The sequence below is a fragment of the Saccopteryx bilineata genome, chromosome 11, assembly GCF_036850765.1.
Source record: "Saccopteryx bilineata isolate mSacBil1 chromosome 11, mSacBil1_pri_phased_curated, whole genome shotgun sequence".
NCBI lineage: Eukaryota > Metazoa > Chordata > Mammalia > Chiroptera > Emballonuridae > Saccopteryx > Saccopteryx bilineata.
In genome coordinates, this window is record NC_089500.1 from 71189555 (window position 1) to 71205322 (window position 15768).

At 43.4% G+C, this 15768-nt stretch overlaps 1 protein-coding gene across 1 annotated transcript in view; it reads right to left on the bottom strand.

The window, feature by feature from the left end:
• GNAI3 (G protein subunit alpha i3) overlaps window positions 1-15768 on the bottom strand; it is a 43104-nt gene that overhangs the window by 4035 nt on the left and 23301 nt on the right. The window contains exons 2-7 of the mRNA XM_066247624.1: window positions 13597-13639; window positions 13340-13481; window positions 8218-8375; window positions 5024-5152; window positions 1900-2029; window positions 1324-1477 (exon numbers count right to left, since the gene is read on the bottom strand). Coding sequence (XP_066103721.1) covers window positions 1324-1477; window positions 1900-2029; window positions 5024-5152; window positions 8218-8375; window positions 13340-13481; window positions 13597-13639 — 756 coding nt within the window. The remainder of the gene's footprint in view (window positions 1-1323; window positions 1478-1899; window positions 2030-5023; window positions 5153-8217; window positions 8376-13339; window positions 13482-13596; window positions 13640-15768) is intronic.

Sequence of the window (15768 nt, forward strand, 5' to 3'; positions counted from 1 at the left end):
GGAGACCTGACTTGCGGGGTGGGGGAGGTAAACACAATACAGTGTACAGGTGATGTGCTGTACAACCGTGCACTTGAAACCATGTAATTCTGTTAGCCAAGTCACCCCAATAAATTCAATTAAATAAGTAAATAAATAGATGGAGGAGACATAGAAACTGTGGCAGAACCACCTTTTGTCACATAAACTAAGCAGGAAAAAAAGTTGGTAAGAAGAGCAAAGAATAAAGAAAAGGACACAGAGAAGGAGGAAAAAATAGGAAATGTTTCCAGGATTCTTGACAGCTGTCTGTTTGCTAGTTCTGACTGCATTCTTCAAACATGTCTCCTTCTTGCTCTTGGCTTCTATGATGTCCTCACCAAAGTTTGTATTGCATCCAAAGAGCCTCCACTAATTCAGCTCCCCTACTATCTTTGTTGCCATTTATCTCATAATCCTTTTGAAACACAGTTCCTACATGTTTCCCAATTAAACTCTGCACTAGCTCCCCACTGTCTCAGCACAGGAAGCCAGGCCCTCCGTGAGCTCCCCTGCCCGTCCCTCCAAAACATTCCCCCGCCCCCTAAAGCTCCAGCCACACCACACTCCTAAGTTCCAGAAGCAACCATGACATTTTTCCACCTCTGTACTGTCATCCATGCTATTCCCTCTTTTTAAAATGTTTGTATTGCCCTGTCTCCCTAGTGATTTCTAATTCATCCTCTTACCATCTCATTCCAAATGTCATTTCCTCTAGAAAAAGACAACACTGACCCCACAGGGTAACCACTGCACTGCTTCTGTTCTTATTCATGAACATCTCATATGACAGTGAAATTCTATGCGTGTGTGTGTCTCTCTACAACTAATGTCAGTTTTTAAAAAATTTGTATTTAGACAATTAATTTTAATGGGGCGACATAGATCAGAGTGCATAAATTCAGAGAAAACATCTCCAGATCATTTTGACATTTGATTATGTTGTATACCCATCAGCCAAAGTCAAATTACCCTCTGTCACCTTTTATTTGGTTTTCTTTATGCCCCTCTCCTCCCTCTAATGTCAGTTTCTTGAGTGCAATGATTGTACCCTATTCTTGTATTTTCCTGAATGTATTTATACTAAATTTTTATTTTTGTCTTTCTCTCTATTCCTCAAAAAAAAAGAGGACAGGCATATAAAACAAACTAGTAAACTCGTTTATGTCTGGAATAGCATTTTGGCCTTAAGGGGTCTTAATCACACACTTAAGCTGGTTGTTCAACATGAAAAGCAGCTGTAGGTGAGTCACTTGTGTTGACCTAGGGTGGGTCCCTCCTACAGAATCTGTCATGACTCCTTACCCGTGTATTCCGGATAACAGATAGTTAATGGACTCCTCTTTATTTTTTCCTCAAAAAGATCTTTCTTGTTGAGGAAGAGAATGATTGAAGTGTCTGTAAACCATTTGTTGTTACAAATGCTGTCAAACAGTTTCATGCTTTCATGCATTCGGTTCTGAAAAAGAAATAAAGAACGATAGGTCAGTAACAAAAAGTAAAGGTGGATTACTGTTCATGAAAAAACAGACCAAGAAGTTTTCAAAGCACTGAATGGCACTCATGAGATTAAGCCAGACACTGAAAACAAAAGCTGGGCTGGTCCTCGTTTCTGTGATTCCTGGAAGGCTGGCGCTGGGAAGGAGGACTGGCTGGCGAGAGGACTTCACCCTGCCCACAGACTCATGTGCTGTCATCTCTTAGGAGTTAACAGGGCATGAATGGATATTCTGAAAATCTAACCTCACCGACAAGGAAAAAGATGAAGACTAGTAAGTTTTGATCCGACGAGCACACAGGTGTACAAAGTCTTCCTTCCTACGAGTTACTTTCCACTCCCCGGATGCACAAGACAGGCTTTTCTCAGCAGCTCTGACATACCATCTCCTCATCCTCAGCCAGAACAAGGTCATAATCACTGAGGGCCACACAGAAGATAATTGCTGTCACTCCCTCAAAACAGTGGATCCACTTCTTCCGTTCTGATCTTTGGCCACCTACATCAAACATCCTGAGTGAGGGGGAAAGCACAAGTTCAGCAAGGTCACACACGCACATCTGCTGCGTATTCCAAACCCCGTTTATCACAGAAAAACCAAAGAGCGGACAAAATGTTGTCAAAATAATTATCTGTGGTTTAAAGCAAAATAAAATATGAGAAAATAAATTTTCAGAATAATCAAAATTCTCCTTTTAGAGAATGAGTTGAGCTTCCTTTTCTACTGAAGCTTGTACCAGCTGTGCCATGCCAGCAGACTAAGCATTAAAATGGACTAAAGGAAGGAGAAGGAGGACAGGAAAAATAAAAAGCTGAATGATACAGCTTAAGATACTAGCAATACAACTAATATTTATTAACTGTTTACCATGGTGCCAGACACCACCCTAAACAACTTCAGTACATTAACTGATCTAACCCTCACAGTGCTCCTGTAGGTACCCGTTTTACAGATGGAACAACTGAGGCACACTAACAAATGGGGCGTGGGGAGCTGCACCCCAGACTGACTCCAGCCCCCAAGCTCTTCTCCCCACGCCACTGCATCTCTCAATGACCCACCTCTTTCGTTCAGAGGACAGAACACAATATAAATCCCAACTTGTGTTCTCTTCCATAACCTCACAACCTCTCCCACTGATTTGATTTCCTTTTTTAACTGAGGTATAACTAAGATAATGTTTTCCTTGCTCAAAGAAAATAATATTTTAGAGAGTAATTATGGAAAATAAATTGTATTTTATGGTAGGACTCTTTAAGAACTCACTATCTAAAAACAAACTATAAACAATGTGTCTCAACCCCAAGTCTTATTTGAACCTAATTAATAATAATTAAACCTCAAATGTGCACACATGCGATGTTGCATCCAGATTCGCTTGTGCCCACTGCTCCATTCTGGGGGCTTTCTTGATACCCTGACTCAGTTGCTGAACTTCTGTCAGCAACGTCCTCATCTACCTCCTCCAGGACTAGAAACACCTGCACAGCTTTGTCTCGGCTGGCACGGGGTCTGAGCAGGTACGCACAAATGGTTAGAGACATTTATAAGATGTATGTTTGATGATGGAGACAAAATGCTTAAAGGTTAAAACTCTGCCAAGCTGGTTTAGTTTATCAGATCTACAGTGACTGGGGGTCTATTTCCAGGAATTGTTTCCCTGCAGAGATTGAGAGAAGTTAAAAGAGAGTTGAGTAACTTCTCAATGTGTGTTTGAAGAGAACAGTCATCTTATCTCTTCATGACCCAACTTTTTCTTCTGATGACCTTGCAGTGTTTCTCACCCTTTAGTCATGATAGCTATGATGATGCAATCCCAAGTTGGCTTTAATACAGGATCACACTATAGATTTTAGGAAAGCTAATGTCATAGGTTTCACCATGGACGTATCTCAAGGAGAGACCAATATTTTCAGTTTACTCCATTTTCTTCTGAAAAGTCCCTAAAACTGGTTGAACACTATGAAGTTCCCAAGATGGGTTTTTACCACATATTAACATTACAATATCATTCACTCACAGATCAACATTTTATAAACATTACCTCATAACTGAGAGGCAAGTAAGCAATTACACAATGCCTTGTATATAGTAGATGCTCAATAAATGTTTGAATAAATGGATAGTGGTTTTGCCTAGAGAGAAGAGGAAAAGTAAGAAAGGATAGTATTTCATTACAAGATATCTGCATGCCAATAATAAAGTGGGTACAGCACTTTAATTATATCCTGACATAAGAAGACCAGTGGGATTTATCTAACTAAAGATCAATCTATAACAAAATCAACAAGAAAGTTTCCCCACATTAAATAAACAAGGGTCACAACATTTAATTGTAAATGGATTACTAATCTTACAGTACAAAGAGACATCTCATTCCTATGGTTTCATGGGTGATAATCCAAGTGGCTTCTGCTACTCTTGTTAAATAAACCCACAGTACTAAACATAAGCAGCTCTTCTAGTCTATAGCTATTCAGGTGAACTGCTATTTCCTGTACCAGGTTTCAAATCCGTTTAGGTGTGTAAAGATTTCAAGACCTCAACTGAATCTAGTTTACACAGTAATACATTAAAATCTGTGCACTTCACAAGTCCTCTGAATCGATTATTTTCAGAGAAAAAACAGAGAGGATCTGAGCTAAGTTACATTTGCATGCAAAAATGCCATCACATTCTAGGTACGTGCATAACGAGGTAGCTAAAAAGAACATCACATACTGAAGAGGAAAAGTCTACTTCTAATCTCAAAGGTCACAAAAGCTGAAAACAGGAACCAAAGACAGTTCTAATATTTGCAAAAGACCATGAACATAGAACAAGCTGAAGCCTATTTTGGAATTACTAATGCAGATGAGAAAATCCTTTGTATTAAAACACTAGAATTTTCTCTAAACAGCCATTGTTTATATGCCATCATCCCTCCCCAAAATACCTCTGGGCCCAGATCACTTTTCCATTCTGCACTATATTAATAACTTAGTTGTGCACGATACTGTGCACAGGTCAGTCCGAGAGCCATGACTACATTCCATTATCTTAAAGGGATATGCAACCCGGTAAAAAAGAATGACACTGATGAGAAGAACATTTCTATCTTAATGCCAAAAAGGCAGAATAAGGCCACAGAACTGGTTTCCTGTCCTATCAGTACTGTTGTCACCCTTTTAACAGCAAATACTCAATACCTGTTCTGGCGGTCCCAACAAAAAGCAGCTGAAAAGAATAAAATTATAAATAAACATTGATAACCATGATTACTTTTACTGATACTTAAGTTACAATTTAATTTTAAATTTAGCTCCTCCAAATGGAAAAATGCATTTATGCTATTTGGAGAAAAAATACTTGGGCTCCCATAGTTAAAACACTCAAATACTAGCTGATGAATATAAGTTTCTAAACCAAGAAATATTGCCTAGAGAAGTTTTACTCTGATTAAGAGATACCAACTAAAGAAAAGGTATTTCTTTCAGGCCCATCCAGCCAAAAGGCTCATGACTTACTTGAAGTACAGGTCTTTGAAGGTGAAATGCGTTTCCACAATGCCTGTGGTCTTCACTCTTGTCCGCAGGACATCTTGCTGAGTTGGAATGTAGTTGGTTTGGGATATTCTATCCAAATCATTTAGGTAACTAAATAAAATACACATTTACTGTTACCTGATGAAGCCAACCATGTGCACAGCAAGTCAACAGACTGAACTAGTTCCCTGCAAAAGCAGAACCTGAACTGACGAGGCAGAACAGAGCCAGATCTTCAGTGTCCCAGAAACAGTAGTAAGAAAATGTGGGCCTAGCATGAGACAATTACAACAGGTTCTACATACAGTACACAAAAGTGGTTTCAATTCTACCAGAGTTAAACTGGGAAGGCCAATTAAAAACAAATATGGAAATGTTACACTTCTTAAAAAAAGATTCCTGGCCCTGGCCGGTTGGCTCAGCGGTAGAGCGTCGACCTAGTGTGCGGAGGACCTGGGTTCGATTCCCGGCCAGGGCACACAGGAGAAGCGCCCATTAGCTTCTCCACCCCTCCGCCGCGCCTTCCTCTCTGTCTCTCTCTTCCCCTCCCGCAGCCAAGGCTCCATTGGAGCAAAGATGGCCCGGGCGCTGGGGATGGCTCTGTGGCCTCTGCCTCAGGCGCTAGAGTGGCTCTGGTCGCAACATGGCGACGCCCAGGATGGGCAGAGCATCGCCCCCTGGTGGGCAGAGCGTTGCCCCTGGTGGGCGTGCCGGGTGGATCCCGGTCGGGCTCATGCGGGAGTCTGTCTGACTGTCTCTCCCTGTTTCCAGCTTCAGAAAAATGAAAAAGAAAAAAAAAGGAAAAAAAAAAAAAAAAAAAAGATTCCTGAAGGCCCTGGCTGGTTGGCTCAGCGGTAGAGCGTCGGCCTGGCGTGCAGGGGACCCGGGTTCGATTCCCGGCCAGGGCACATAGGAGACGCGCCCATTTGCTTCTCTACCCCCCACCCCTCCTTCCTCTCTGTCTCTCTCTTCCCCTCCCGCAGCCAAGGCTCCATTGGAGCAAGGATGGCCCGGGCGCTGGGGATGGCTTCTTGGCCTCTGCCTCAGGCGCTAGAGTGGCTCTGGTCGCAACGTGGCGACGCCCAGGATGGGCAGAGCATCGCCCCCTGGTGGGCAGAGCATCGCCCCTGGTGGGCGTGCCGGGTGGATCCCGGTCGGGCGCATGCGGGAGTCTGTCTGACTGTCTCTCCCTGTTTCCAGCTTCAGAAAAATGAAAAGAAAAATAAATAAATAAATAAAAAATAAAAAATCTAAGCCAAAAAGAAGCTATAAATACCTTCAAAGAAATTTGTCAGTGAAATAATTAAAAGACTGCTTCAAAATGAAATTACACTCTTCACAATTTCAGGGTTTCTAAAGAATTTTTGGCCTGACAAGTGAAGAGCAGGTGCATCACTCTAAGTGAATCATCAGGAAGGAATCAGTCCAGCTTAGGTCCACAATCACAGGGAGTGGGTGTAGTCAGGGATTCAGAGCTTATTGAGTGTATGATGAAAAAACAATTACAACCTAGCTCTGATGATGACTAGAAGAATTATTTAAACTAACAATATCTGCAATTTAAAAATACTATTAAAAGATGGGCAAGAATCCTGAAATGCTCCTAAAGTCAAATTTTCTCTTAAAGAATAAGTAAGCTTTTCAAACATCATTTAATTTCTTCTTGTAACAATGTAAGCTAGAATGAGGATGGGAAAGTAGAGAAATATAATACTGGAAAAATATCTTCATGTTTAAAAGTGCCTTCATTTAGTAAAGAAATGAATCTGCCTGACCAGGCATTGGCGCAGTGGACAGAGCATCGGACCGGGATGCGGAGGACCCAGATTCAAGACCCCGAGGTCCCCAGCTTGAGTGCAGGCTCAGCTGATTTGAGCAAAAAGCTCACCAGCTTGAGCCCAAGGTTGCTGGCTCGAGCAAGGGGTCACTCACTCTGCTATAGCCCCTGGTCAAGGCACATATGAGAAATCAATCAATGAACAACTAAGGAACTGCAACAAAGAATTAATGTTTCTCATCTCTCCCCCTTCCTGTCTGTCTGTCCCTCTCTCTGACTCTGTCTCTCCCACAAGAAAAAAAAAAAAAGAAATGAATCTAAGTAACAACTCACCAAGCCCCAAAAATGCATGTTAAAAAAAAAAAGCAGCGTTCTGAATATAGGTCTTGTAAGTAACCATGTCGTAAAAGAAACAAAATAGGATAGCAGGCTGCTCCAGAATATTAATTACACATTTACTAAAACTGCCTAACACTCAAGAGGATTTCCTTGACAACAGATGCTCAACTTCGTTCTAAGACTCAACATTATCTATCGAGTCTGCTGTTGTGATCTGGCAAAAGATTTCTAAGTGGTGACTGGTACTTGAGAAATCCACCATGCAACCCAGCCAGAGAGAGCTGGATGCATAAAAACGGTTATCACCGTTCTGAATTCCCTCGCTGGCTGGCAGTCGGCAGGGCTCTGACGCGGAGGGGACGGACTGAGCTGGAAGAGAACCAGCACCCGAGAGCCGCTCGCCAATTCCACGTGCTGACTATAAAGCACCATCCATGGTGCCAAGTCTCCCATGTACACTCCAAGAGGAAACGTTTTTCTCCATGTCATACAAAAAGGCCAGGGGCTCTACAACTAAACTGAAACCATCTTTATAAGGAATCTGTATACTTTGAAGCTGTCTGTTACCTGACCATCTTTTTTTTTTTTTTTTTTGTATTTTTCTGAAGCTAGAAACGGGGAGAGATAGTCAGACAGACTCCCGCATGCGCCCGACCGGGATCCATCCGGCACGCCCACCAGGGGCGACGCTCTGCCCACCAGGGGGCGATGCTCTGCCCCTCTGGAGCGTAGCTCTTTTGCGACCAGAGCCACTCCAGCGCCTGGGGCAGAGGCCAAGGAGCCATCCCCAGCGCCCAGGCCATCTTTGCTCCAGTGGAGCCTTGGCTGCAGGAAGGGAAGAGAGAGACAGAGAGGAAGGAGAGGGGGAGGGGTGGAGAAGCAGATGGGCGCTTCTCCTGTGTGCCCTGGCCGGGAATCGAACCCGGGACCCCTGCCAGGCCGACGCTCTACCACTGAGACAACTGGCCAGGGCCCTGACCATCTTCTTAAGGATGGGCTATGACTTTCTCCAGGCACCACGTTATTTTCTGTTACAGTTTCACAGAGAGAAATGACTTACTAGGAAGCAGAATCATTGAGCTGATACTCCCTGGATCTGCAGAAGCAAGCCTGCACCCCACCATCTCGCCATAACCGCTTAATCACGCCTGCTAGCTCTGGAGTCATGACTCCTTCTTCGGCACTGCCAGCCAAGACGAACAGCTGTCGGGCATCGTCCTGTAGAGAGGGACAGGTGAGTCTCCACTTCTCAAAGACTTGGCGAGGCTCTAACACAGACATGCACACAGAAAAGCATTAAATGTTACATTATTTCTAAAGAGGCACTACAGAGGCCTCTGCTGGCAGGGCAGTAGGAGAGAATGTACAGTGACCTCTGACCCCTTCTCCACTACGGTTAGGAGTACAGAGCTGAGCACACGAGTGGTTTCACGCTCCCTACCCCTACCTGCCACTTCTCTACACACCACCACCCCTGCAGAGATCTCTTCTGACTGGCTCACACACCTCCATCTGGTTACTCATCAATTCTGACAGGAAAAAACTGGCCTGTGAGACAGACACATGTAATTCATTCACATTCTGGTCAAGGAAGCCTCCAATAAAAATAACAAAAAGGCTGGCACCTAAGAGGTCAAGTTGTACATGTCAAACAGAATAAAACAAGGCTCAAGAAAAAAATGTACCCTCCTTTCCTTTCAGGTCACAGGAATTGGAAGCCTAGTGGGGGAAATGAACCCCCAGGGAAAACCCAGTCTCTGGATGTCCCCAGAGGAGTAATAGCCCTCTGAATAAGACAGGGCGGCAAAGGCAGCAGGAGGAAAAGAAAGTTACGAGAGATTTGATCAAACTTCATAAGTCATAGACACGGCTTTACAAGTGGTTATAGGTTTTAAACTTAAAATATGGGAGAGGAAGAGAGGACCGAAAGGGGCTCTGAGAACTGACTTTTTTGCCTTATTCTTCTCCGCCCTAATTGTCAGATGATACAAAAATGAACACCAGTGTCATGGAAGGATTCCCCACTCAAATCTAATAGTGACCTCCTCAGGAGATTTCCAAATGACTACACAAACACATAGCCTAAGACAGCGCCCTCTGGGCAAAGAAAAAGTAAGGGGGCGGGGAGCAGTCAACTGTATCACCAGCGGTCATCACAACAGTCAAGCAGCCAGCAAGAAGCTTTTCAGCCCCTAGGTGCAAGCACAACCACAAACTCTCTCTCTCTCTTCTTTTTAGATTTTATTTACTGATTTTTGGATGGGTAAGGGAAGAAGCAGAAAGTATCAACTCATAGTTGCTTCCTGTATGTGCCTTGACCAGGCAAGTGCAGGGATTTGAATCGGCGACCTGAGCGTTCCAGGTCAATGCTTTATCCACTGCGCCAGCACAGGTCAGGCCCATCCACATACTCTAAGACTTCTCTATCCACCTAAACAAAGCAAAGCAAAACAAAACTAACCAGAGGGAATTCCAATTAATTTTGCCAAACTCAGGGTCTTCGCCTCAATGGCATTTGCCAAGTAATTTGTCCTTTAGGATCCTTCCCTGAATTTCCTGTACTTTTTTAGCCCAACCCTCTCTAAGAAAGTTTATCTAACATCTGTATTCCCCTCCTCTCTTTCCGGAGATAAAAATTTAATATAAAGGAATGAATGACTAAGAAAAGTGGAAAAAATACATAAATTGGCACTCAACAGGGAGCAGGCCCTCTGATGCAGGTGGTATAGTGCTTTCACATTGGAAGACTTGAACAGTCTCTTGGCTCTGAAATTTGACCTATACTCATGCAGGTATTCACAAACTTCAATAAGCATTACTTTTTAATATAATGATCCTAGCCTGACCAGGTGGTGGCGCAGTGGATAGAGCGTCGGACTGGGATGCGGAAGGACCCAGGTTCGAGACCCCGAGGTCACCAGCTTGAGCATGGGCTCATCTGGCTTGAGCAAAGAGCTCACCAGCTTGGACCCAAGGTCGCTGGCTCCAGGGGGGTTACTCGGTCTGCTGAAGGCCCACGGTCAAGGCACATGTGAGAAAGCAATCAATGAACAACTAAGAAGTCGCAACGCGCAAGGAGAAACTGATGATTGATGCTTCTCATCTCTCTTCGTTCCTGTCTGTCTGTCCCTGTCTATCTCTGCCTCTGTAAAAAAAAAAAAAAAAAAAAAAAAAAATCCTAATTTTAGAAACTTGATAAAATAGAAAACGAGCTACTGCTACATGATTTTGCTGTCCTGACTTTGTCAACACTGTTTTTGGAGAAATGCTTTTCCTCTATCACTTATCCTCTTCCACTGACCAATCTTGCTTCCCCACAATAAACCTTGATCAGTCTGTAAAGAAGTCCCTCTATGCAATGAACTTCTTATCTTTATCCTAAGCAGATGTGAAAAAGCAACCTGCCCACAATCAGCTTTATTCTTTCCCATCCACTCTCTAACCAACCCTAAACAACTAGAGGAGGACAACAGAGGAGCTATAAATATCAAATCTTATGTCTTAAAAAAAAGTGTAAAAAATTATATAGGAGTATAGATCTGGGTGGGTGGGTGCTGGAGAGCGAGGTGACTCAGGAGGCCTGAGGGGAATTAATGATGTCAACTATATCTGACGACAAAGAAGTGTAAGGACCCAAAAATTAATGAAACAGACTTGATAAATTAAATTAAGGAGCCTGACCAGGGAGTGGCACAATGGATAGAGCGTCAGGACTGGGACACAGAGGACCCAGGTTCGAAACCTCGAGGTTGCCAGCTCGAGCATGGGCTTACTAGCTTGAGCGAGGGGTCACTGGCTTGAGCGTGGGATCATAGACATGTCCCCATGGAGGCTGGCTTGAGCCCAAAGGTCACTGGCTTGAACAAGTGGTCACTCGCTCTGATGTAGCCCTAGCCACATCAAGGCAAATGTGAGAAAGTAATCACTAAACAACTAAGGAGCTACAACAAAGAATTGATACTTCTCACCTCTCTCCCTTCCTGTCTGTCTGTCCCTATCTGTCCCTCTCTCTGACTTGTCAAAAGAAAAAAAAAAGAAATGAAAGGAGAAGGGATCATACGGTCTAAATGTTCATGTCTTCCCCAAATTTAGAGGTTGAAATCCTAATGCCCAATGTGACCGTATTAGGAGGTGGAGCTTAGGTCACAAGGATAGAGCCCTCAGGAGTGAGAGTCATGCCTTTATGATAGAGACCCTATAGAGATCCCTGCTCCTCTACCATGTGAGGACGCGGCAAGATGTATGCAACGTGGAGGAGGGACCTCGTCCAGCCTGATATTGGACTGCCAACCTCCAGAAGTGGGAGAAATAAATTTTCATTGTTCGTAAGCTATGGAATCTATGCTATTCTGTTATAGCAGCCCAAACTGACTGCGACTGAAAATGTGAACTGCAGCTGGTGAAAAAGGAGTGACAGGACCCAAGATTAACAACAACTAATTTGATAATGGAAAGAAATAAAAGGAAGAATGATCAAGAGAAAAGACAAAGGGTGCAAAATAAAAAAGAAACTAAGAAAAGAAGTCAATAATTGAGATGGAGAAAAAGCCAACAAAGAGAGGGAAGAGCACAAACACAGTATTACTGACCAGTTATCAGACACAGCAAATATGGGTTAACAAAAGTTTATAGTTGTTCATATGGAAAGTAATACAAAAATTAACACATAATAATATAATAATTAACTGTTTTATGTACTCACAACTGTAAACCTACTTTTGCCCCATCTTGTACAGTTAGGTGAGAGGAAAAAATGAGAAAAAGGAGGGAGAAAAGAGACACAGGAGAGAGCTGGTAGGAAGAGGAAAAAAGAAAAAAGAAAAGAAAAGCAGAAGGTAAGAGAAGGAAAGGCAAAAAGACAGCCAGCCTGACCTGTGGGGGAGCAGTGGATAGAGCATCGACCTGGGACACGGAGGTGGCCGGCTCAAGGCCCCAGCATTCCTGGTCAAGGCACATTTGAGAAGCAACTACGAGTTGAAGCTTCCTGCTTCCCCCCTTCTCTCTCTCTATCTCAAAATCAATAAATAAAATCTTTAAAAAGAAAGAAAGAAGGAAAGCAAAATAAACTTTATCTATTCTTGCCTTAGCTATCACATTTCCTCTGCTCGGGGGCTTAGAGAAATAGTCCCTAATATCTGTGATGTGGTACCTTTTCACAAAAACCTGAGAGCCATGTCTCCCACATTCCCTCTTCCCTTATCCTTTGCTATCTTCTCTCCAACATTCTCCAGTCCTTCCTTAGCTCCTCCCTTCCCTACGCCACTTCTAGGACCTCCTCATCTAATACCATCCAATTATAGACACCATGCATTATGTTTACCTTCAACAATTTCCCTATTTACTTACTGATATTAATTTGCACTTGACTGATGAGTTGAGAGCTGCTCAGAAGAGTCCCTGAGCTACTTTGCGGACAGAGGCGAGGCCTTCAGGCAGCCTCCCCGCATTCCTTCCTTTCACTGCCCATTGCACCTACGTGTGACACTCCGGATGACTCCCTTAGTCCAGGACATCCCTCTCTGCAATCCCAGGCTTCTGTGGAATTTAGCTGACCATAAAAGCTTCCCTGTCCTCATTTTGGTCCTTGCCCCACTATAGCAAACATCCTAATTTACAAACTAGCCCTTTAGGGCCCACTAAGTATTATAATTAATCAACATGATTTTGACTATCTGCCATGCGCAAGAATTATACTACGGCACAGGAGAATCCACTCCTATAGCCTATAGTTCAATGTAGTATAGGGATACAGTAGTCCTGAATACCTGAAAACTGCCTTTAAAATTTAGGTTTGGTGTGCATGTCCTTACCAAGTATATTATGGGAGACTGGTATTTGCCTTTAATCTCAACACCTCAGAAAACAGAGCTACATACCATGGCAAACTCTTGTAAATCATATCAATGTACTGTCATTTGCTATAAAATAAAAACCAGTGCTGTAAAAGGAGCAAGTGAAGAAAATTTTATAACAGAAACCTCCAATGTTCATTTCCTAGACTCTTCTTTGTGTGCTAATCTAGCATCTCCTAAAGCGGATGGCTAACCTTCTCAAATGAACACATAGTACTTTGCTACATCTCACCTCATTGCTTAAATTCATTTCCTTAAAACATGAAGCAAATTTTGCATAACTGCATCTCCTGAGAAAAAGCAAGTGGAGAGGAAATGAGAAGCACTCACGGCTCTGGCGGCTTCCCCAAAGTCGATCTTGAGCCGCCCCATGGCCCTGATGATGGCGATGATGGACTGGATAGTGTTGCTATAGACGACCACTTTATACTGCTTACATTCCTCCTCGGAGTAGCCATCCTCGTGAATGATTCTTGGAAAAGAAGAAAACCACAAATCATTACCCTGGACCCAAAATGAAAAGGTCCTGTGGGCTTTCACGCATTATGAGGAAATGCAGGCTTACAAAAGGCCTCGTTTCAACTTACTTCATCTGCTTCACGATGGTGCTTTTACCAGATTCTCCAGCACCTGAAAGAAAAGAAAATCAGACTTTGAACTCATCTGTAATCGAACACAAAAGCATGAAATCAACATGAGTGATAACTGCAGATTAACGGAAACCACAGGTCCTAAGGAAAATCTTGCTGAAGTTTTCTATCAGGAAAAAACACTGAACTTCCACATTAGTTTGTTGTTGTTGTTTTTTAAACTTTCTTTATGTAACTCAGCAACCGAATCAAGTTCACTGAGAGTGTCCCGGGGCCTACAACATACCACTTGTACGAAGCAGGCCCTCTCAAGGAGCTAAGCCAACACAAACACCTTCAGGAACTCATCTTCCACAAGAAACAGGATACAGACACTGAACATAGGCAAAAATGAGATGATCTGTTATGGCCAATTCACTTTGATTAATGCCTCAATCAACACCCACGACCTGAGAACTGTTCCAAGAGCAATCCTCTCAATGATGGGACTAAAGAGTCCAAAACAGAAGCAGAGGAGGCACTACCCCCAGTGCTTTCTCACTCTACACCCCTCCACACCCAGAGCACGATTCCCTCCTCATCCAGCTAGAACCACTTTAATGACCACGGATGGTCAGATGGGCCCTCTGAACTCCTTGACCTTCCTGCATTTCCCTAGCCAGTTCATTCTCCCACTTTCCAACATGCCTGTGCCACAACCTCTCTTCTCTCTTAAACCTTACAAACCCCTCCCACTCGACTCTCAGCTGATGATCTTAAACACACACACACACACACACACACTCCTACCTTCCCTGACTCTTTCCTTTAGCTACCACTCCATCTTTTCTCTTCCTCTTTACAGCCAACCCCTCTGAGCCGTCTATACTCCCGCTCTCCAGTGCTGAGCCTCCAGTTCTGCCCTCCACGCAGGTGTTCCTACCCACCACGATACCGAGTGACAGCAGGTGTTCCTACCCACCACGATACCGAGTGACACCACATCTCAAGGTCTCCAACCACTTTCATCTGAACAAACCCAATGGTCAGTTCTCGGTCCTCATCTTACTCCATCTCTTAAAACAGATTTTGTCCAAGCTGATGACTTCTCCCTTGAAATATTTTCTTCACCACATCCTCTGGTTTGACTCCTATCCACTCCTTCTCAGTCTCCTCCCTCCTGTTTCTGAATTCTAAAGGCCATATTATTTCCTTGGCACTTTTCTACGTTCATTCTCTAGGTCATCTTATCTAATCTCATGGTTTTAAATACCATTCATAAACTAATTATAATAGTTACCACCTAATGAGAACTGAGTGCCAGACACGGTTCTAAGCCCTTTGCTTGTATTAACCTAGTGACCGTACTTCCCCATGGATAAGACACACCTTAATTTCAGGGCCTGAAACTTGAAAAAACAAAGTATCACATAAAGTTATTGAACTCAAGTTTTATTCATCATTAAATTCATACAACTCCTCATCACTGTCAGAACTCCCATCCATTAGCTTGTCCTCATCTGTGTCTGATGACGAATCAATCTTCAACAATGAGTGCAAAAACAAGTGCGAAAAACCGGGAAAAGCCAGTAAAAAATCTACAACCACTGTATAAAACGCACCCCGTTTTAAGACCCCAAATTTTTCGGGGAAAGGTGCATCTTATACATGATGTAAGTAATTCCCACAGTTTGGCTACAAAGTCGTATACTGCCTCTCTGCCAAAGATTTCCAAATTTAGATCTCTAGTCTTGGCTTCTAACCTTGGCTCCAGACTCACACATCTAACCATCTACCTGATATAGCTATCTCATTGGGTTTCTGTTAGACATCTCAAACCTAAAATGCCCCAAACCCAGTGCCGCTTCCCCGCCTCACCACCGAAGCCTGCCCTGCCCTGTTCCTCATCTCAGTGACACCAGCTGACTCAGTCGCTCAAGCTAAAAATGGTAAGCGACACACAACTAACAGATGAAATGTGAATGCCAGTACCAGTATGTACATTAAATATTAGTAAAGGTTCATTTCTAAAATAAATGAATAGCTCTGACAGTTTCTTCTTGCAGGACAATGGAAGAACTAGAGCACAAGGGAAACCACAGGCTCTCAGTGCAAAACCTCCCTAAAGGCTCTGATGCTTCAGACCGTGCCTTTCCTACAGCCACTGCTCCGCTCGGCAGCGGAATGAAG